Genomic DNA, 21,658 nt, shown 5'->3' on the forward strand with positions numbered 1-21,658 from the left:
ACTATGTGTTTTCACAGCAAGAGAGGAGACTGGTGGAAAACACCTAGCCAGCTTCTGTTCATTTTGACAACTCAAAAGTGGAGAGTCTCCGTCAAATGCAAAATTCTGTATGTATAATATAATGTAGCATATGCATGTACAGCTAGCTATATGAGGGACTATGTATAGACTTACTAGAATTGTCATAAACAGGCTACAGAGGCATAGCTTTTAATCTCTTGCAAGTGTTAGTGGGGGTATAATTCTAGTTTTGAGTGAAATGAGTTTGTGACAATTGATTTAGCCTGGCTGTTGCTACAAAACTTCATAATAACAGAGCATATTGTAGAACTGGTAAAATAGGTCATAATTAAGTAAGAAATTTTATTATATTTATGTATAAACAAGTTATTTGTATTCATAGTGGATTGTCTCCACAAATCTATTCTTGTCTCAGAGCCAAATAGAAATTTAATGTCATTGTTATGTTTAGGTGAACATCACACTCTTATATTCCCCTCTGTTTGGCCTTGAATAAAAATCAGAGCAACAATAATATAAATGGTATGAAAGTAGTCATGAGCAGTAGCCCATCTGTACTGGACAGAATTCTACAAATCAATTAGATGGTCATAAAAAGCTAAACAGATGTGGATGAATCAACTGTGGAAATAAAATGGATTGAACTCTTACATTTATTGTTCATGTATAACTCTTTTTAATAACCAAGATGGGTAAATTACACTAATTAACCTTTAAAAATTTAGATGATTTCTAAATAATAGCTTCAAACAATGCCTATTCTTTTCATTGTTACTTCTAAGTGTTTTGTCCATGACAAGGCAGTTTCATTAGAAGATCTACAGAGGTAGTTATTTAAATGTGCTTTTTCTTTTTTTCTTGTTTCTCAATCATTAGACTTTCTACAAAACATAGTCTCACCTCTCCCTCATCAGGTAGCGCTTGAAGTCAGAAGAAATCAAATCCGTATATCCTAGGAACCAATGACAAGAAAAATCATCTCCTGGAGACCACTTCAGGTGGGTCTCACTGCTCTTGGGTGGGATAGATTATCCGACAGGACAGCAAATCCTACTCCTGGCCATAGGAGTACATCTGGGCTAGGGCAATGCTGGCAGCAAAGGCAACATGTAGCCCAACACTTTTGGACAGGTTGCCTGGATCCTCAACCTGCATGGCTGCGGATAGTTTTCGTTCACTTTCTGCCATGCTTTGAGGTAGTAAACAATTGTGAGAGGATTATAGAGGTTCGTGTTATAGCACAGCTGTAACCTGGGTAGAGAGATTCCTATGGTTACAGAAGCCTGAAGTACTCAGCAGATCTTCAACAGGAAAGGTTAGGGGAAACACTTGCTTTTATGGGGGAAGGTAAAAGGTATCTGTAAGGGAATCTTTCTGGAGACTTTTTTTCCCCTCTTCAAATGCCCCTCTCCATGTCTTCATTCAGGAGAGGGTGGTTCAGCATCTGTTACTGTAGAAAATATTTTGTTTGTTCTCACTGGTGCAAATGATTTGTAAACTTACCAATCAAAAATATTTTTTTGTTCAGTATTTTGATTGCTTCTCCTTCAAATAATGTATCTGGCATTCTGGGGTTAAAATTTCTCAGTGGTGGTGTAAGGTCTTAATTAAAACAAGAGATAACTTACAATGTGTTTAAAAAAATAAATAATCCAGCACTGATCACAATACATTGGATGGAATGGTGAATGGTTTGAGTTTCCTAAATTACTGATATTACCTGCTGATATGAGGGCTGTTCAAAAGGGCACTTCACTTTTGGGTTTATTTATTAAAATCCTGCACTCAACTGTAAGAAATTAGCCTCCTAGAGATGAATCGCTCCCTACTCAGAGGAGCCTGAAGCAAAGAAACCTATCATGCACACATTGCAGAACTGCACAGCAACACAAGTTCCCATGTTTGACTACTTCTCTCACACAAGGTGCTAAACAGCAATGTGAAGCATTCCTAAGGGAGACAAATGTTCTTGGCTTAAAAGTGATGCCCTTAGACCTCTTTCTCAAATAATGAATGTCAAATTTACAGTGCTGTATGATTATTTATCTTGTAACTGGAAGCCCTTAACTGAGGTGAAATGTGAAACACAGGTTATTGGACTCTGGCAAAACCTGGAAAGATCTCTAAATCAGCTTTCAGGTAAGAATAAGGAGACAGTGTCTCATTTTATCTGTGAAATTTTACGTATTGCAGCTGGGATACAAGTCTGTCTTGACTTCTTGCAGCGGAAACCAAGCTATCCTTTCAGTTCTTGGTTGACTACAGAGATTTTAAGCACTTCCTTCAAAGCATGCACCTTGAAAACATCAGGGCAGAAGAGATGCAGCTCAGGTAAGAGCCTTGGCAGCCTGGAATGTTTTGCAAGTCTCTCTCCAGCAGGACATACCATGGTCATTCTCTCTTTTCCTGCCAGTTTACAGCACAGTAAGCTTATTTGTGTTGGTAACATGGAACAGCTGTATGTTAGAACAATGGTGAACCTGTTCTAGGTAAGTTAATTAAGCAATGCCATTCCTAATTGCCTGCAATTTTAATATAAATAGATCAGAAACATGGGCGAAAGGTTCACAGAATTTCATCTGAACCTTATATCATCCCATGCTGGGTTGCAAGAGTTCAACAGGGAAACCTTCTATACAAAATTACCATTGTATAACCCAAATCCAGGTGTTTTTTATCTACTACCAAGTTAGGGGTTCACTTCGTCCTAAAAGAATTGCTGTTCTTAGTCTCGTGTGACACCAGTAACAAATCCCAAAATCCAGCTATGGCATTCGTGCATGACTGAGGTCAACAGGATTTCCACTACTGACTGTGGGAGAGGAGTGGGTAGTGGTGCTGGGACCTCCTCTCAAACGTCCACATGTTGAAGGTAAGAGAGACTTTTAATAAATAGCACACTTGCTTGTGAGCCTAAATCAATGAAGAATCCGCTCTATGTTTATAATTTTTATGGTAGTGTGTTTGCTAAGGTACTGAGATACCATCTTACAAGAAGGAAATTTTCTCAAATTGCTTGCAAATTAGAGCTCTGGACTGACATCCAGGCAGAATGCTTCTTGCCATACAACAGTTGTTCTCTCCATGCTGCAGATAAGCTGCAGGCAGTAGAGGTGTTTCCACAAAAGCACTAATGTCCTTTCACAGGCAAACCTTTAACATTACTGGAATTATGCATGCTGGAAGATGGTGAACTGAATCACAGAAGCGACCTACAGAAATGCTTCTGCGTACTTTTACCTATTCAGTGAATTCTCTAGAGTAAACTTGCACATTTAAACCATTCCTTTGTCCAGTTCAGATTCAAATCTGGCCTTCTGCCAAGTGAGAAACATTGCTGTAGTAAGCAACAGCCATGGCAGTGTTTCTCGTTACACAGGCTTCTGGATGCCAGGAACAACCTGAGAGGAACATGATCTGAGGGAAGGTACCCTCAGTGCTACATTATACTGCTAGCTCTAGCTGATGCTGAGAAGGAAAAGATGTTTAACAAAGATATGAAGTTCTCTTCTTAAGAACACTTTGGTGTGTCCTTTTGGAGGAAAGGGAGTATAGATCAGCCCAACATCAGTAAAAAGATCTTGGTCAAGGTGTTGAGACATGCCAACAAGATAGTAAACACTTCCTCTGCTTTTCCTTTATTTGTGGTTACCTTTCAGTCTTCTTCAGCTACTGCAGCCCCACCTATCAGCAAGCACTGTAGTGTTTCAGGTGCAGAGGAAAAACAGCATAATTAGTAGTTCTGGAAAAGGGATAGTATAAGATGTCTATCCTGAATCCCCTTTATTATGGGGGTGTGGTGGATTGGGTAGCTCATCTCTTTCTGCAGAAATAGTTCTTGTAGTGGAAGTTAGTTGTAGAAGGTAAAGCCCAAAGAGGCAAAAGGCAAGCAAGGATAAACTGGTAAGAACAGTAGCACTGAATACCAGAACAATGTCCTGTTCCCCCATCCCTCTCTCTATGCATAAAAAGTCACATAGCATGAAAACTTCCAACAGCTTGGCAGCCCTCTGCAACTACTTTTAATGTGCAACTCGCAGCAGAGAATATCTTTCCAATGAATTTTTATAGGACAGGCACGTTGCCATTAAGCATACAAGAAATTAACTTGAAACCAAAGAATGACAAAGGTCTAATAACAAAGCAAGATGAATACCTTGACATTTTTCAAGTGTATCTGTAGCATTTATTTGATAAAGTATATAGGGCTAACAAATTACCATCCAGAGTACTTCTGCTGTTGTCTCCTTAGCTATTGTCTTGCTACAATGCATCTTCATTATGCTTTCAACCCTTAACTGCTATGTTGCTGCCATCTTGAGAAAGAGGAGGAGGAGAATCCCATGGCAAAAGATCTTTCAAGTAGCAGGCAATTCACCACAGAAAAAGCCACTTTGAAACTGCTAATGCAGTCTTTTTGTAACCAGTCTCCCTTGAGGAAATCAGCAGTGCTTGCAATTTATTCCAAGAACTGACCCCAGATGAGGACTTAAGTATTTTTTTTCTGTGTATATATATATACACAAATATGCACGTGTTTTAATGTAAACTAACAACAAATAATTTAATATTAGACAAATATTTCAGACCTAGGTATCTGCCACAGGTTAAATCTCTTCTAGGGCTTCACTCCAGAATTTTCCAGAGCAAATTGCATAGTGCAAATGCAGTAGGCTTAACCAGCATGTCCCACCAGTACTTGAATTACAATGCACATGAGTAGAAGCTACTGTTTTATAAAAGCTAAATCCCTGTGGTCATCTTTCCTGTCCCTGGCTGTAACAGCCACCTCCCACTTTCAAGTACTACTGTGTGAAGTGTGTGGTGCTAGGCACAATTATATCCACACTGTACTCTTTTTGTTTTGTAAACAGCAAGTAAAGTTTATCTACTTGAGGTGAAAGTTGCAGCTTACTGTGCTGCTTCATATATATATATATATGTATAAACACCCCTCGTGAGCTGTTAGGATTTTCAACAATAGCAACACTTCACATAACAAAAGTAGTCTCTGTAGGATACTGTACTGACATGTAGCATACAATCTGAGTAACAGTCCTACACATAGGCAGGTCACAGTCTTCCTGCAAAAGTACCTCTTTGTAGCCAGTGTTTTATGTGAGGCATTTGTGACTGCTTGGGTTAATCTTTTCCTGGATGGACACTAAGCATCTGAACAGGTAACTATCATACTGTCTTCTTTCCAGGAGCTAGGACCTGCTCAGGCAGCTTTGTCTCCCACCTCTGTTGGTTCATCTTCAGAGAAGCATTAGGTACAGTTGCTACAACAAATGTTAGTCTAGGTAAGAACACAGAATCACAGAAAATGCCTACGATTCTCCAAAGTGCAAGACTGTGTCCAGTCAGTACTGTTCATAACACCTGTCACAAAGACTGATACAGGGACATCAACAGTATGACTGCTGTAAGCAGAGCAGTTAACAGAAAAGGGTCCCTCTGTAACAGCTACTTTTCTTCTAAACTTGGAATAAAGACAGAGACAGAAAATAAACTAAAGAACTGGTACAAATAGAAAATGGTTTATTTAAAAAAAACAAAACCAAATCACACTTCAATGTGTGGCCAAAGGTCTGACTTTAAACTATGTACCCAGCATTCATGCTTCAGAAGTCATGTAAGCATGTATATGGAAGGAAGGGAAGCTGCTGCCTGCTGACATGCTCCTCAAAACCTCCCCTGGAGTAGTCTTTAGAATATATTAAGTTTGTTAGCAGGGTATGAAGTCTGAATTCCTACAGGACACTGAGGAAGTAAAGAACAGTTGTCTATTTACACATATAGGACTTCCATAACCATCTTTCAAACAGAAATGCAATTTGTTGCATTTCTAACAGCTGCAAAAACAGTGACAAATATGGAAAAAAATGCAGGTAAGCATGCACACTGCAAGGTTTTTTTGTAATTTTTTTTCCTAAGACAGTTTACTTATGAGGAAGTACTTTATTTTACACATCTATGCAAACTACTTACATGAAAGGTATTCAAAAGATAGCCCTTCTGAATACTCAATCATCACGAATTACATGTGAAATGTAGCTTTTGTATGCAGGTTAAAACATTCCACATACGAACATTGCTGCAATCCTCCTTTATAACAGAAGGGAATGGATTATTAGAATGCTATTCCTAAAACATTCTTCATTTTAAAGTAACTATTTCATTAATAGGACTGTTTTTATATGAGTTCTTCTAAAAGAAAGTTTTCAAGATCATTCAAAAGGAGTTTATAGGCATGCTTTGCTTTCATTGCTAAATTCATCCCCGATGAACACTAGTCAGGTCTATGGTTTAGGTATGTGTAAAGCATGATGAGAATTCTCAAAAGACTGAAAAGACTTTTTTTCTTTTTTTATCGAAGAAACCGCTCAGCCTCCTTGGACTTGCTTTCTCTTGTTTTCCTCAGTAATGCCTGTTTTATAGCATTGATCTTTTCATCAAGTTCAGCCAATGAATAGTTCTGCTAAAAGAACAAAATAAAAACCACAATCATTTACATCTTGTAATTGAGGTGGCCTAGCACTTGATACTTGAGGTCACTGCATATTGCACTAAATGATAGAAATACTTTTGCAGAATTGTCTGAATATAGTCTACGGCTATTTAAACTTGAAAGAAAAAGAATGTAAACTTAGAAGAAACTGACAGTCCTAATCACGGATCAATATATCCATGCTATTCCCATTAGATGCTTGTTTAACCTGTTCATAAAAAACCAAAAATCCTTTGATGTTAAAACACTGGATGAGACTATCTAGATCAATCTCCTCTGTGTCCACTTAACCTGACAATTTTGTTGTTTTCTTCTTTCACAAAGAACTGGTCATGATCCATTTTATAAAAATATTTCAGCCTATGGAGGATTTTTTTTCTCATGTTAACAAGCCTACTTCCTTAAGTGTCAGATGGCCCTCATCCTATTCTAAGCATTCTCCCCAGTCTGTCTGTCTCCAAGCACGATGGCTAGTAGCAGACAGAGTTCCAGCTAAGGTCTCGCTTGCACCGAGAAGAAATTCTCTCTTGTGACCTAAGGTACATGGTTAATGCATTCCCTTATGTGACAGTGTTGTGAAAATGGCAAGTCCTACTGACTTAGGTTAATATCTGCTATAATGTCAGGTCTTTCTGCAACACTTTTGCCAAGTCAGCCATTTCTGCTTTCATTGTCTCTTCATAAACCAATAAAGCAAATAAAGTTTAAAAATCAACAAAAAACGCCAAGCCACAAAACAAAACCAGACAACATTACCAGAAGGCTGATCAGAATTCACAAATTGCTTGTTACCCCCTGCTTGATTAACATCATTACAGATTTATTTTATTCTATCATCCTTCTAACTGGTGAAAACACTAGCTAACCTGCCCTAGTACAGACTCTTAGAAGACTCATTTCATTGTGACACCCATTAACTTTGTCTCCTTCCCTTTCTTTCTTTCTCAGCAAGCTATTCAATACTGATGCAGCTGTTTCTGAGAAGTTAGCTATTTGCTTGGTAGAACTTCTGATTACTTTTCACTCAGAACATCCTAAACTTAAGGTAAACAAAAGTTAACAGCACTTACATGGGGAGGTTGAACCTTTCTCCTCTTGCCAGAACAGCTCTAAAGAAAAGACATAATCAAAACTGACTTAATGTTGCACTGATAGAGGACCACAAGTAATTCTGTAACAATGCTGACAAGAGTCTTTCAAGTACAGAAAGAACACTGACTGCCATTCCATGCATTAAAGAAATCTTTTTTATAATTAAGTACTTTGGATCATGAGAAATACTACTGGAGAGCAGTCAGAAGCTGTTGAAGCTTCTCCGCACTTGGCAGCCAACAACTATCAACTTAACTGAAGCTTCCTTCAGACAAAACCAAGATCAATATCCAGCTTTCGAAACTGTCAATATTTTTCTCCCTGAAATTTTCCTGTATTCACACCAACATTTATGTAAAACTTCAGACAAAAAAATTGCTAGTTACTGCACAACACTTCTGTTGCAACCATCACAAATTTTTCCTGGATCCCCATTCTAGACAAGAACCTAAAGCACTTTCAATGGAAGTTTCAGCTTATGAAAGTGTGTTTTAACTTCTGGTATTCAACAGCTTGAAGAAATAGCCTCACAAATAAAGGACTTTATTGGTCTCCAATACAAACAAAAAAATTAAACAAAAATTTATAATATTGCTATTGATTTTTAATTGCTGACTCTTCTTTGGCTGGTCTGAAGGGACAATATATAAATTCAAGTATAATCAACAGTAAAAGAGACATTCTTACTGTTAAGTGGGGAAAGAAGAGCAAGATAACAGACAAGAAATTTCTACAGCCAAGCAGAGCCTGATGGAGTAACAACCAATGTTCTTTATCCTAATCTCCTTTGGTGAATGAAGGATAAAGTTCACAACTCAGAAGGAGACAGACCTCTGCTTGAAGACTAGCAACAAAGAAACCAATGTCATAGAATCACAGGAAACTATTTTTAAAGGGTTTACTCTCTCATCCTATTGGAAGTTATTTCACATAACTGATCTTTAGTAATTAGATCACGTACAGAAACCCAAAGGATTTCAGCTGATTTAAGCCATTAATGATTTGTATCAAGATCAAAACTTAGTCAATTTTCTTGTCATAAGAAACACTTCAGATTTTAGGGCGGGGGGGGGGGGGGGGCGGGGAGAGAGAAATCCAACCTCTATAATACATTTCTAACAAATTAGTTAAGCTCAGGTGGCTGCAATTTTTTTCCCACCAACAAATGCTATTTTCTTTCAAATGAGAAATTAGGTAGAAATATGAACTTACATAGATGGCCCACATGAAATACAATCATTACACCAAGCCAGAGTGTCTGCCCTCTGACTCCTTAGGTTTTTGTCTGTACATAAAGATTTAAGCACAAAAGTCCTGAATGTGTTTAGGTATGCTAAAAGAAGTTGAGAGAATTTCTTACTACAGATTGAAAATATTCAGGAGACAGTCCTTCCAGCTCAAGGATTTTATCTTCAAGCTTCTTAATTCTCTGATAAATGTCTCTTGGTACAGGACCACCTAAATACACCGGTACAAAGAAATCAGGAAAAGTGCTTGAATAACTTTTTAAACTAAAGATTGAAAGTTTTACAGGTAAATTCTTTGAGTCCAGCTATCAACCAGTAGCTGAAACAAAATGAGCGGATGGGATAATAAAACAGAAGGGTAATTAATACCCTGAATCATAAGCCAATACAGTCAGTGAAGGCAATAGACAACTTTATGCAGGTGGTCAAAATATGTCTGACAAAGTCTCTGGAACAACTAATGATCACTCTTACAATACACTGGTCACACATCAAACATTACCACTTCAAAACTGACAGCAGCATCAGGAGGGAGCAGATGGTATGGCAGACCACACATGAATTCAGCATTCTGAAGGAAATCTATCTCCACTGAGATGTCAGAGGACAGGTGTATGTTATGCTTGACAAAGAATAATGTTTGCCTGACCATAGATGGGAGAAGCAGGGGTGGGGAACACGTATGTGGAATGATATAACCGATCTTTGGAAAAAAAACAACCAACCAAACTCCCCTCCCCAAACCCAAACAAAAAAACCCAACAAAACACACACACACCACAAAAGCAACAGCAACAAAAAAAACCCACCTCAACCCATTTTCTGTTTGCAGCTACACTACAGCAGCTTGGGCTTGTTTCCCCACGTAAGAACTAATCTGATCAAAAGATCAGCCTTAGCAAGCATCTTATTTTTGCTACATAGTATTCTATAAACTGAAATCACTGTGTATCACAACTAACTATCACAACTAGCTATCCCAATTAAAATGATAGTCTAGTTCTTAACAGTAGTGACAACCGAAGCCTTAGCAATCTTTTACTTCTTCTCTTGCCACCCATGTCCATTTATTTCTAGGTCAGTTAGGTAAGACAATTCTATTCCACAAACTACTGAAATAAGGACTAATGCGTTTTTTTTGCAATTCATCTATTTCCTCACTTCAGACAGACAATTTTGCAGGTAGCTTCCCTCCTTCAGTTCTGCTCTCTATTCATCACTCAGCAGCTACTAATTAAATCAGCTAACCTCTCACTCTTCTTAATATTGCTGTCTCTTAATGTAAAGGGAAAAGAGCAGTGCTAGCACTAGAAGAAGCTGTTCTGAAAAACAGCAGGTGAGTCAAGAACAACTGTTTCAGTCATCAGAAATAAAAACTGGCAAGCAGGTAGCTGAGGCAGGTTACCTACTCAGATGAATACTTTTGCACAGCTGCTGGGGTAAGTAACAAACGATCTTGAAACCTTCCCCATGAATGCTGATTTGGACAGGAGTTGAGCTGGAATTGCACACTTACATTCTCTTCCCCTATACTGTAGTTTAGCTAACCTGTTCCCTCAAACAAAATTACATCACCTATTATAGGCACAACCTGGAAGCAAGGGCCCCTCCTTACGGGCCAATTATTATCCCTCATACGCATAATCTCCAAGGCTACTACCCATTGTAACCTTAATGCTGGTCAGCCACTTGCAAATTCTATTTCCATACACAAAAACCACCTTAACTTTTGAGACAACTATACAGTTAAGTGTCAAGCTCTGACTGCTGCCTCAACAGCATCTAGGAGTATTCTACTCTCCTTGCTGCCAGAGGACTTTGATCCAGTATGCATTCACAGGAATCTAGGCTTCTGTTCTGTTTTTAAAACATTTTTCAAGAAAAAATACAGATTCCTCCTTGATAAGTGTCTCATTGATTTATATTCTAGAAAACTGGGGCAGGGGTGAGGAAAGCAACTACTTAAAAAAAGTCAGTAGCCTGGTGGCTATGGCATTTATTTTAGTGAAAGGTGTGGACTCACGTTTGCATGGCTAAAGGGAAGTAGGAACAATGAGCTTCCCAAAGCTTCCCATCTAACTGTATTTCAAGAATCATCCACCTTTAGGAAAAGGGGTCAAGGCAGGACTCCACTGGCTATGGAGAACCCCTACCTCCAAATATTCGAGACTGTTTTAAACCCCATTCTGAAGTGTCTCTCTCTTGTTTCCACCACGACAAGTGTACATTTACTAACTCAGCATCTTAATTTGGAGATAAATCTGAGTTCCATTTTGGGCATAAGAACCTAAGCATTAAGACTGTGGTACTTAGGGTGACTAAACCCTTCAGTGGATCTATCCACTGTTTTTACAGTCACAGTTTTTATAGACTTGCCCAGTTTTACTACAGTAATGATAACTGGCACACCGATGTCAAAATTGAAACATGATACGAACCTGTTTGTAACCGTAAGTGTGCTTCAATGTTTTGCAATCTCTCCTCAACAGCTTGGTTTCCACAATCATGAATGGGTACACTGGCTTTGTGACTGGACCCATGTGCTGCTTCAGACCTAGTCTGAGGACCGTATGTATTTACTACCCTAGAAACTAGGTAGAGAGAACACAAATTTAACATATACGCACATGTAACACAAAGTACATCTAACTAAAGCAATCAAAATATTAAAATATGAAAACCTGTGTTAAATCAATTTCACAACAGTCTCTCATGTGAAGGGTCCCACATATATTAAGATCAAAGGTTCAAAAGTATTTTCCTATTTTTGCACGAGTAACTAAACTAAACAAAAACCTAGGACTTTACATATGCAAAGTAAAAGAATTACTCATACATTCATGTAGAATGGCAGTATCAAGAATTTGTCATCAGCTGCTGATAAATAGCAGAAAACCCGGTATCTATGTCAGCAGTTGCACATGCGAGCTGTTGTGAATGCAAAGAAGAGGCCAGACCTAATATTACCGGAAGCATCATAAATACATGAAGATGAGGGGAGGTAAACAACTAGAACTGCTACAAATCTCAGCAAGGAAGTTCTCTTCTAATTTTTGTTATTCGGGTAACAGCTTTAATGACTCTTCAGCTGCTTCTGGGTCTATCTTTTCCCCCTGCTGAACCGTGTCTTCATCAAAAGATTTTGGTCACTTCTCTTTAAATCACAGTCATTTCTCAAGTCCATCCCGACAGGACTACCGTAGTGTACTGCAGACTTAAAGACTACACTGGCAACTCCAGACACTGAAGCACACACCTTCTTATCAGTACTTCACAAAGGCCACGTTACATTCTTGCTTCAGTTTATGCTGGTTTTATTTCTAATTCCTTTCTAAGTGTTATTCATGTTTCAGTCATGAATTGTTCAGGTTTTAGCTACTTGAAGGGCAAACTCTTCTTTTTTCCTGTAATATGCTACCATCCAAACTACAAACTAGCACTTAGTTTAAAAAAGTGACTATTGAAAGGAGTTCTTAGAGAAAGATTCTAAACACAGACTCACTTTCCATCTCCTTCTTAGCTCACCAGATCTTTTAATGCTTATACACCTATCATCAGGCTTCACAGTGTCATTCTAGAATTCAGAATAATGAATTGGTTTTAGAACCAAGTGGATAACTGAATGCTACCACTCTCAAAAATGGAAGAGAGGGTTACTTTCCTTCTCATTTTGGAGATTTTGTTTGTTTGTTTTTAAATACAGAGTAACTTGTGTACACCTGGAGAGCAGGTCCATAACTTCTGTTGAACAATCATTTCTACGCTATTTACTCCTTTGAAAAAGGTACTGCAGTGGTAAGCTCGTTCCCCAGCTTGTCGTCACTTCCCATAAATCTATGTCTCAGAACTTCCACTGTGTCCCAAAACTATTTTCTAATTCCATATAACTACACTGACTCACAAAAAAATAGAAGATCGTTTTATTTAATCTCAATTCCTTAATTGGACTGCTGGCTTCACCTTAGAAGAAAAGCTGAGAATTGTTCAGATTCTCTGTCCTGCTTTATCTTTTGCATCTTTCTTTTCAGACAATGAAATTAAGCTACTTTGTCTTGGTCTTTAGCGCATAACCATCAGTTTAATGAAGCAATTACGGGATTGAAAACCTTGGAGAAGTAAGTGAAGATGTAAAAGCATTCACTAGAGTCAAAAATCAATACATTAAGTTTGCATTTTTGAGCATTCTATAAAAAGTTTTAAAGTCAAAAATTCATCAGGGCTGTTCTATCTCGAGGCTCTTAATAAATGGGTATTAAAATAGTTGCTTACCTTTTATATGGCTTTTAAATCCAGGATATGGTGTGAAAATTGCATCTGTTCTGGCACAGCTATTTTCTAAACAAGTAATATAAAAAGTGATGTCGTAATTACGTATTTATAATTTAAAATATTCTAAGCATCATCAGCTTTTGTTAAAAGCCTCAATCTAATTAAAACTTTTCATACAATAAAAACATCAGAAATACTTAATTCATTCTATAAACACTTGCTCATTAATAGTTTCACACACTTGCATTGACCTACTGGTTTTCATTGGGTAAGTCACTTACATAAATGTATGTACATGTGTATATAAAAGTTTATGGGATCAGGACCAAATTTCTTCCAATTTACACTTTATTTGGTGCTTTTCACTGCATTTCTCTGTAACTTATTTCTTTCTTCCTGTACTGAAGTCTTTTCCTTGCTTACTACTGTTACTCTGTTTTTATGTCCTTTTCTGAAACCACACTCCTCCTAATTTTAGACTAGTCTAGTTAGCTCATCAGCACTCTTTTTTCACCTTCCTGTATATATTCTGATGCCTGTGAATTCTTTAATTTAACTATAAAAACCTACAGTACAGACCACCTTAGTTTACTCTAGTGTTTACATTATAATCTCTGTTCATATACACCAAAGCTTTACACATATATTATGCCTGAACATACAAAGAAAGGTCTTATCATCATTTCTTCTGTATGTAATTAACAATTTTAGGAATCAGTATTTACTACCTAGAACACTCTACTAGACCTCAGATATCATTTGCATACCAACTAATTTTCAGGGAGTTAAACTCTCTTCCTATTAAAGCTTAAGGAACAGTAAGCTTTGATCTCTAAAAGCATATCACAGAGACAATGCACATCTGGGTTCACAGGTACTTAGAAAATGTCTCCATAGTACTTATGCATATAAAAGTGTCTTCACATTTAAGATGCATTTGGTTACACAGTTACTGATCGTTCTAATAGGATCCAGCTTACCACATGGATTCAACATTGGTTGTTTATAGATAGAGCCAATTGTGCCAGTTGGTGCATTAAAAACACCAGTAGCATGAGTAATGTTGAAAGGAAAGTTATTCTAAGTAGCCAGTAATTCAAATTGATTGCAAAAAATACTTCTTTGTAATTTACCTAGCATTAAATTAACTTCAATTTGAATATGCAATTCACAAGGCATTGCAATTCTATTGACTTTGGAAGGAACATCTAGCTAAATCACTGGGAACAATAGCTATAAAATAATCTGATTTATGATGGCAGTTCTTAAAATGAACACAGTCATAGCTATAATCTTTCCGTATGGGATGCATTAAACATTGTCATCCAGTGACTATTTTCTTTTTTTGTCTACCTGACATCTGCAGTGCACATGCAAGTTCTTAACTTTAAAACAAAGTTAAAGTTCTGTTTTAAATATAGAATAGTGCTTTTGAAAAATAAATTAAAAAACCCAAACTTAAATTGCTATGAAGATTAAAGTCTGGATAGCCAGTTACCTTGATTACAATCAATAACATTGCAAAATTCCCTGACATTATTTTCATTGATCTCAGCTTGTTTCCTCTCGATGAAGGCTGATATCCGCCTGTCAATCTGCAGGTAATAAACATGATAGTATATATCTACTTCATTCTTTAAATCTGAATTTTAGAAACGTCTTTTTCTTGTTTTAAAAATTTAGGTAAATCACTTACTTCTGCTTTTCCAGCTTTTATTTGGACCACCTCTGGATCAAAATTAACATGAGCATCCTTCAGATCTCCCAAATCATAACTTGCATACTTTTCTTCAGTCTGACAGTTACCATCAAAAACATCTAAACTTGTTTCACAAGTTTGGCCTTCTGTTTTACCTGCAGGTTCAACATTGCCTATATTCTCCTCTTTAATCAATGACTGGAGTTTTTCTAAAAGAGGCTGAACAAAGAAAACAGCATGTTAGGGTTAAAAAAAAAAAAATCCCCAAAACAAAACGCAAAAAGCCAAGTATTATTATAATTTCTAAAACAGACCAACTGAAATAATTTTAGGAATTACAACATCTGCCTCTGATGGAACACAGTAATAAAATTTAAAAAAAAGAAAAAAGGTTATAGTTCCAAATACTCTGCACACCACGATTTTGGCCTTTTTGACCTGTGCCTTGTAGAGGTTTGTATAGGAAAACTCCCAAGTTTCTGAGAAAATCTGCCTGCTACTCATCTGTTACTAGCTAAATCAAAGCTTTGAGCGTTGGCACCAATGCCACTTAATTAACATGTCATTCAAATGCCTACTCAGAACAGTAAGGCTTAGTATTTTTCTTCCTGAACATGAAAGCCAATGCTTTCACACTGTAAAGCCTTTACTTTATCATCACAGCACTACATTCTCCACTTGAAACTGCAGTTGCCCAAGTGAATGAGACAACACAGACGTGAAATATATAGGCGTTATCCTGAACACATGCTTTTCTTGACATGGTTGATTATCTACTTAGGTCATGAAATTAAATGAGAGAATGCACTGACATTTGTAGTAGCAAAAATAAATGCTTCTTCTACTGCAATAACTCTTACACAAGATGTAATAACAAAGCCTCGGTAGGTCTGTATGTCACATCCCTTTTTTAAATTTTTACCCGTTTCATCTAGTCTGAATTTCACTTATTTTCCCTCTAGAAATTATTTTTATTTTCTTTAAAGACAACATGATTCTTACTAGTCACATTTCCTGAAATGGAATCAAATTTTGACTTGCAGTGTTGTTACAGCTGGATGCAACTTTTACTTGCTTTTATCTTGCATATCTTCTCTTTTTGTTTATCACACCAAAGATTTGGTGGATGTCTGGATAACATAAAGGGTTTTTCTTTTACCTACAGACAAGCAAATACAGGAACTTCTTTTTTCGCCCTCTCAGTACTACATGCTTGAAATAATTCATTGACTAGCTGAAGAAAAAAAATGGTATTCAAATCCTCACCTTTTAAAGATGAACTATCAAGGTCAAAACACTGTTCAGGTACCAGCTGACAAACTCCTCAACCTCCCTGCCATGCAACTAAATTACATGTACTTTTGGCAGGGTTGGAAAGTTTCAAATAGTTAAACGAAATGACAGTAATGGTGACTGGCTACTTGGCAAGATGAGACATTAATGTCAAAAAAATTACTCTTTAAAAAAAAAAACCCTACGCTGAAAATATATTTAATTGCAGTAAGACACTCCAGGATGTGTCATGCTGGGATAATGCCACTTCTTGAACCACTGAAAGCACTCCATGAGCCTCAAAACTCACCCAACGCATGGAATCATTATCATAGCATGACACACACCTGCCGTGTCTTATTGCTTAATTATAACTCACCATAGATGGAAATGTATCACATTTACAATGCAAGTCTAGAAATCAATGAGGCTGCATTTATTCAGCCTGCTCACCTACAGTGGATATTCCCACCACTAATCTGAAAAATCCATAAGTGTGAGTACCTACGAAGCATAGTGGAATCCCAAGCGTATAATACTTTCACATTCTTGTTGGACATAGCAATATAAGATCAAAACGACTGAAATTTTACAGTTTAGATAATATAACTACATTCAGTTGTTGATCGCTTTTGTCAAGTTGAATACGTCCAATGAAATATTTACCTGCAAACATAAAATATGTTGCTGAAGTGCACTAAAAAGCAATGTTGGCTGAAGTGCTGATGTGCTTTGAAGCTTGCTCCAATCGATTACAACTTTCACGATATCATCTCCAAGGTTAAGCTTCAAGAGGGCAAAACAAACAACAAAAAATTATGTTGTTATGTTGTATTAACAAAAGCATACAAGACATCTACAGGACAACAATTATGCTCAATCTCATGCAGACCCCATTTTTATATGGGGACATTGGAGAGGTTTGACATTAATTATAATTCAAGCAGCTGTCATTTTCAAAGTAAGCTAATATTTGTAGAGTGTATTCAAAAATTTTAAATTCCTTACTACCTCACACCACTTTCATTGAATTAATTTGATCTTTAGTCAATTCTCAATTCAATTAACGATCATACGAAAACATACTGTTCATGTTAATCACTCAAATCTTTGATAGAATGATAGAACCACCAGTAGGAAGAAACATACACCCAGGATGGCAGTCTCCTGTAAATTCATGGATTTTATTCTGAGATTTGCAAGGCTATCTGTGCCTGTATGATCAAGGTCTTGATACTGCTCCATGCCACATTCTTGAAATTTTTCCTTGCTGCTAATCCAAGGGAGGCTTTATATGAAAAATAAGCATTCAAAAAAAAAAATTTTTTTTAAATCTCAAGGTTAAACAAACTCTAGACCACACACCACCCCTATCAAACCCATTTCCAAATCACACTATTTCCTTTTATATGCATTCATATCAAAATAACATTTGCCATAGTCCATTCTCTTTGCCAAGGAATTGCACTATTTAACTCCCAAAGCAATAAAGAGAAAAACGCATAGTGAATCTGAAGTTTTATTTAAGGGAACTATGTATCTTCTATAAGCTAAGAATAAACTTTCCCTTTCTAAAACAAAGCTGATTGTTAAAAATCACTAATGAACCACACACTTTCACACCCACCTTTGCCATTTTTGTTACACTAAGGCTCTTCTCAATATCTTGAAGTAATGAGCACTTTGATTTCCCAAAGCCAAGTAGGTTGTTAGTCAACGAAACAACCTGTAAGCGATCCCCCAAATTCTGAATACAGATAAAACGCTCATTTAAAATCAAGAGGACCTACAGGTACTCTAAGAGACAGAATTCCCAAGTCATATACATATTTCTACGTCTAAATCTCACTCCTTCCATTACATTTTCTTTTTTAAAAAAAGGAAGAGAGATCTTGGGCAAATGACAAAAGTGACTTTTAACATATGGTCTAAAGATATCTAACTTCTAATGGCATCAAATATTATGGACAAGAACACGGAATGAATATGCACTCGTTTCCTGAATCCACCATACAGTTTTCATTCAGTGAGGAAACAATGACAACTAAACATAAGAATGCCTCCATCGCTCTGAAGGCAAAGCAGTGGATACTAAGTTGTTAGTTTTAAATCCCAGCATTATCACAATTTTGTATGTAACGAACTATAAACCTAAGCCTTCCCTCTTTAGTCAGAGAACAGCCTTGTTAAATCCAGTGTTAGATTCCAAATTACATAGCAAAGGAGATGCTCTGACTAGATTAAAAGGTATTTTAGATAGTTTTCATGCAAATGGTTATTCCCGTTTAGTACTTAAACTACACAGGATGCAGGGAAAGTAGTGTTTTAGGAGATACTAGTTTTGAACACCTTACAAAAATCAAGAATGTATTTAGAATTTAGCACAATAAAACTTTTAAGAATTAAGCCACTCCACATATGTAATTATCTCAAGCATGTATTTCTTCCCAAAGTTTCTAGAGTAACATCTGCTATACGCTATATTAACAATCCACTGACAGGGTAAAAAAAGGCATAGAAGTAAGTCATCATAACGAAACAAAATAGGAGTCCTACTGCAATTTCTTAATAAGCCTCTTTTTTCAAAAAGAATCACCTGGTGTGTGCCTTCATATCATAGTGTGTGACTCCTGTCCAGGTGATTCAACATGCAAAAACAGTAGAGCTTCTGACTTAGAATAATTTATTGCCCAGTGATATTGTAAACTCATAGACACTGTTTTTAAATATAAGTACAGAATAAACCCCTCTTGCATCCAAACATGTTTCTAGTACAACAGAATTAGTTTTCTCACTGTTTCACATCCTTCTACCTATAAGAACTGTGACAAGCAGGTTTATAAATTCTGTGATTTGGTAACTTCAAAGCCTTTGTATATTTAAAAGTCCACAGCCTATTCTGTAGCAATTTACAGGATCATAAATCATTTCAGGCCTTTGAAATTTGAAAAGACACTGACTTTCACTTTTCTTAAAGAACTTTTCACAGTCATATTGGTTTTTAAGAGTTGTTATCCTCAGACATCCTTGTAGTCACTGTGCTGCAAATGACTGCCCTAGTCAAAAAACTCGTGTGCTAGAAATATTCCTGTTTACAGTCCAACCTGCTAGCATAAGTCCAACTTAAACCACTAGGATGGATCACAAACTGTGACAGCGAACGATCTGCACATGTTCACTCATCCCTATAAAAGGGAAATGGGGAATCAGTAGTCTCAGTCAAAAATGCAAGATGGATTGCTACTCAGTAAGCTGGTAAAGCATCACAGTTAAATCTACCAGAACTCAAGTGCTGGCAGACAAGAGCATAACTCAACAACTGGAAACAATCATCACTGAGCAATTAAAAGGGCCTTCTTCTCAGCTAAGATGGAGCAACCAGACCCCTACTCATAGTTCAGTGCAGTGCACCGTAAAATGGGTTTGTTGTCGTGGAAAGAATACACTCTAACTGCCAGCGAAGACAATTTTACTCTGCACCGTAAGTACTATAACTCTACTGAGGGGATGTAGCAACTCTAAACTGCTCTCTTGCAATGGTCTGTGCACACCCAAATATTGTTTAAAATCACTAAGCTCTCTCCAGTCACATGCTAGACATAGAACAAATTTTGGAGAACAAGTAAGCTACTGAAGAAGAGAGAGAAACAAGCGTGTTTAATGTAGTTTTGAAAACAATTAATTAAACTTGTGATGACTACCCTAGTTAAGAGCTTAGGAAACTTCCTTTATCCTTGTGTTTTTCATAAATACACGAGTTCAACTTTTCAATCATGTTAACACTGTAAGAACAACAGTATGAATGACAGTATCGCATCTAGATTAACTGTCAGTCACTAGTTCTTCATTGATTACATTTAGAATTTTCACCAGGAAGAATTATGGGATATTTCAACCTCAATACATAGTTTTCTTATCTCAGTAATCCTATGAATCAGCAGTGTATGATCATCAAGTTGTTTAGCACCGCAGTCCTGTTCAAAAGCTAGGGTAGTCTTTAATCACTTTAGAAATAGGAAAACTGAGACTCTTACCAGTCAGAGCCTGAATATTCAGGCCCTTAATTTTGGATGACTTTTGTTTGAAAACAGATACAATTACTAGCAGACTTTGAGGTGAGAAGCAAATATAATACATAATTCTATTCAGATAAGTGGTGAAATGCTCTAAAAAATCATTTCAGATCAGTCAGCAGCTACTACTAAACTGCCTCTGTATCTAAGAGTCCATTTTTGAGTATTTTTGTAACATAAACATATATTAAGCTACATTATCTCCTGCAGATAACGCTCATCATCTGGCCCCAAACCTTCAAATTGCTTTCTAATTTCAGAAGCAAGAGTGTGCTTCTGCTGCCTTCACAGAACTACATATATGCTTCCAGAGTGGAAAAGGAATTAATCTGTAAATTATTTATGGTGATAATTAAGTTGTTACTAAAACCTTCTCCTGATAAGGGCCTCCCACCACTACCATAATATCTGTTAAATAATTCATAGCCATTACTAAACCTAAAGGAGGTGTTTCAACTTAAGTACCACAGAGCAAAGCTGCTTTAAAAATTCTGACCCACTGAGATGCACTGTGTGTTTCATGGTATGTTATTACCAAGGCAAGGCCAACTTCAAGCTCCTGATCATTTACTTTGATTTAATGCACAGTAAGCTTTTAGTAGCTTTTCAATTCAGAATCGTTAATTGTTAAGCTACAGCAATTACGCAGACTGCAGTTTCTCACGGGTGAGATCATCCGTCAAACTACAGAGTGACATGAGACGTCCCGTCACCAAGAGGCAAGGGCAGGGCCACGCCGAAGAGGTGCAGCAGCAGGACCCGCACCCCTGGGTGCCTCTGCCAGGAGGGCGGCAGCCGGCACCGCGCCCCCGGCCCGGCCAGCTGCTCCACCGTTCCCGCAGGCGGGCCCGAGCAACAGCCAGAAGCGAGGCCGCTCCCTTGTTCGTAACAAACTTCTTTTCTCTCCGGCACCGTACTTTATCCCTGGAGCCCAGAAGAGCCCCGCATGCCGGGGAGAAGCAGAGGCACGCCCTGCTCGGGCCCCCAAGGCGGGGCGAACCGGGCGCGGTGCGGGGCCCGCGGCGCTGGGGCCAGCCCTGCCCCCAGGCCTCCCTCTCCGCCCGCCCCGCACTCACCTGCCCCGCCAGCCCGGCCAGGCAGCGCAGGGCGCTGCTCGCCACCTCCGAGGCCGCAGGGTCGGCGCCGATCTCCGGAGCGTGGCCGCCGGGCTGGAGCGGGCTGGGCGCCGCCGCCGCCGCCATGACACCGGCCCGAGCCGCGGCCGCCAATAACGTCCCCGCCGTCGCTCCGCGATGACGAACCCTCGAGTGGCTGCGGCCGCTGTCCCCGCCTCCGCGTGCTGATGGACAGGCGCGATAGCCAATCGCGAGTCGGTGCTGCGTGGAGGGGCGGGGCTCGCCCTACGGGCGCTAATGTACACCGCCGGCCCGGGCTGGGCTGGGCCCCGTTACCGGCGGCGCTGGGGCGAGGGGTCCTTCTGTGCTCCTGAGCCTGGCAGCCCCGCTCGATGAGG

At 38.3% G+C, this 21,658-nt stretch overlaps 1 protein-coding gene across 4 annotated transcripts; it reads right to left on the reverse strand.

Annotated features, from left to right (window-relative positions):
• Nucleotides 1-5,540: 5,540 nt before the first annotated feature.
• MBIP (MAP3K12 binding inhibitory protein 1) lies at nt 5,541-21,436 on the reverse strand. Of its 4 annotated transcripts, none has more exons than XM_074868333.1 (9): nt 21,261-21,436; nt 16,778-16,897; nt 14,837-15,058; nt 14,639-14,735; nt 13,141-13,206; nt 11,310-11,462; nt 8,985-9,082; nt 7,603-7,641; nt 5,541-6,499 (listed from the first exon to the last, which is right to left on the reverse strand). In XM_074868333.1, the coding sequence occupies exons 1-9, from the start codon at nt 21,384-21,386 to the stop codon at nt 6,392-6,394; spliced, it is 1,029 nt and encodes a 342-aa protein (XP_074724434.1). In that variant the 5' UTR covers nt 21,387-21,436; the 3' UTR covers nt 5,541-6,391. The 4 variants fall into 4 exon arrangements, with proteins under 4 accessions (XP_074724434.1, XP_074724433.1, XP_074724436.1 ...); XM_074868332.1 differs by having other exon boundaries at nt 5,541-6,502; XM_074868335.1 differs by lacking the exon at nt 21,261-21,436 and adding an exon at nt 17,261-21,228 and having other exon boundaries at nt 5,541-6,502.
• Nucleotides 21,437-21,658: the final 222 nt, after the last annotated feature.

The sequence above is a fragment of the Strix uralensis genome, chromosome 4 (assembly GCF_047716275.1).
Source record: "Strix uralensis isolate ZFMK-TIS-50842 chromosome 4, bStrUra1, whole genome shotgun sequence".
Taxonomy (NCBI): domain Eukaryota; kingdom Metazoa; phylum Chordata; class Aves; order Strigiformes; family Strigidae; genus Strix; species Strix uralensis.

Coding starts and splice junctions, on each gene's coding strand:
- MBIP (XM_074868332.1), bottom strand. CDS start 21,386: ATGGCGGCGGCGGCGGCGCCCAGCCCGCTCCAGCCCGGCGGCCACGCT. Junction 15,059..16,777: donor AACATATTTTATGTTTGCAG/GTAAATATTTCA, acceptor TTCTTTGTTCAG/CCTCTTTTAGAAAAACTCCA. Junction 13,207..14,638: donor TGTTATTGATTGTAATCAAG/GTAACTGGCTAT, acceptor TTACTTGTTTAG/AAAATAGCTGTGCCAGAACA.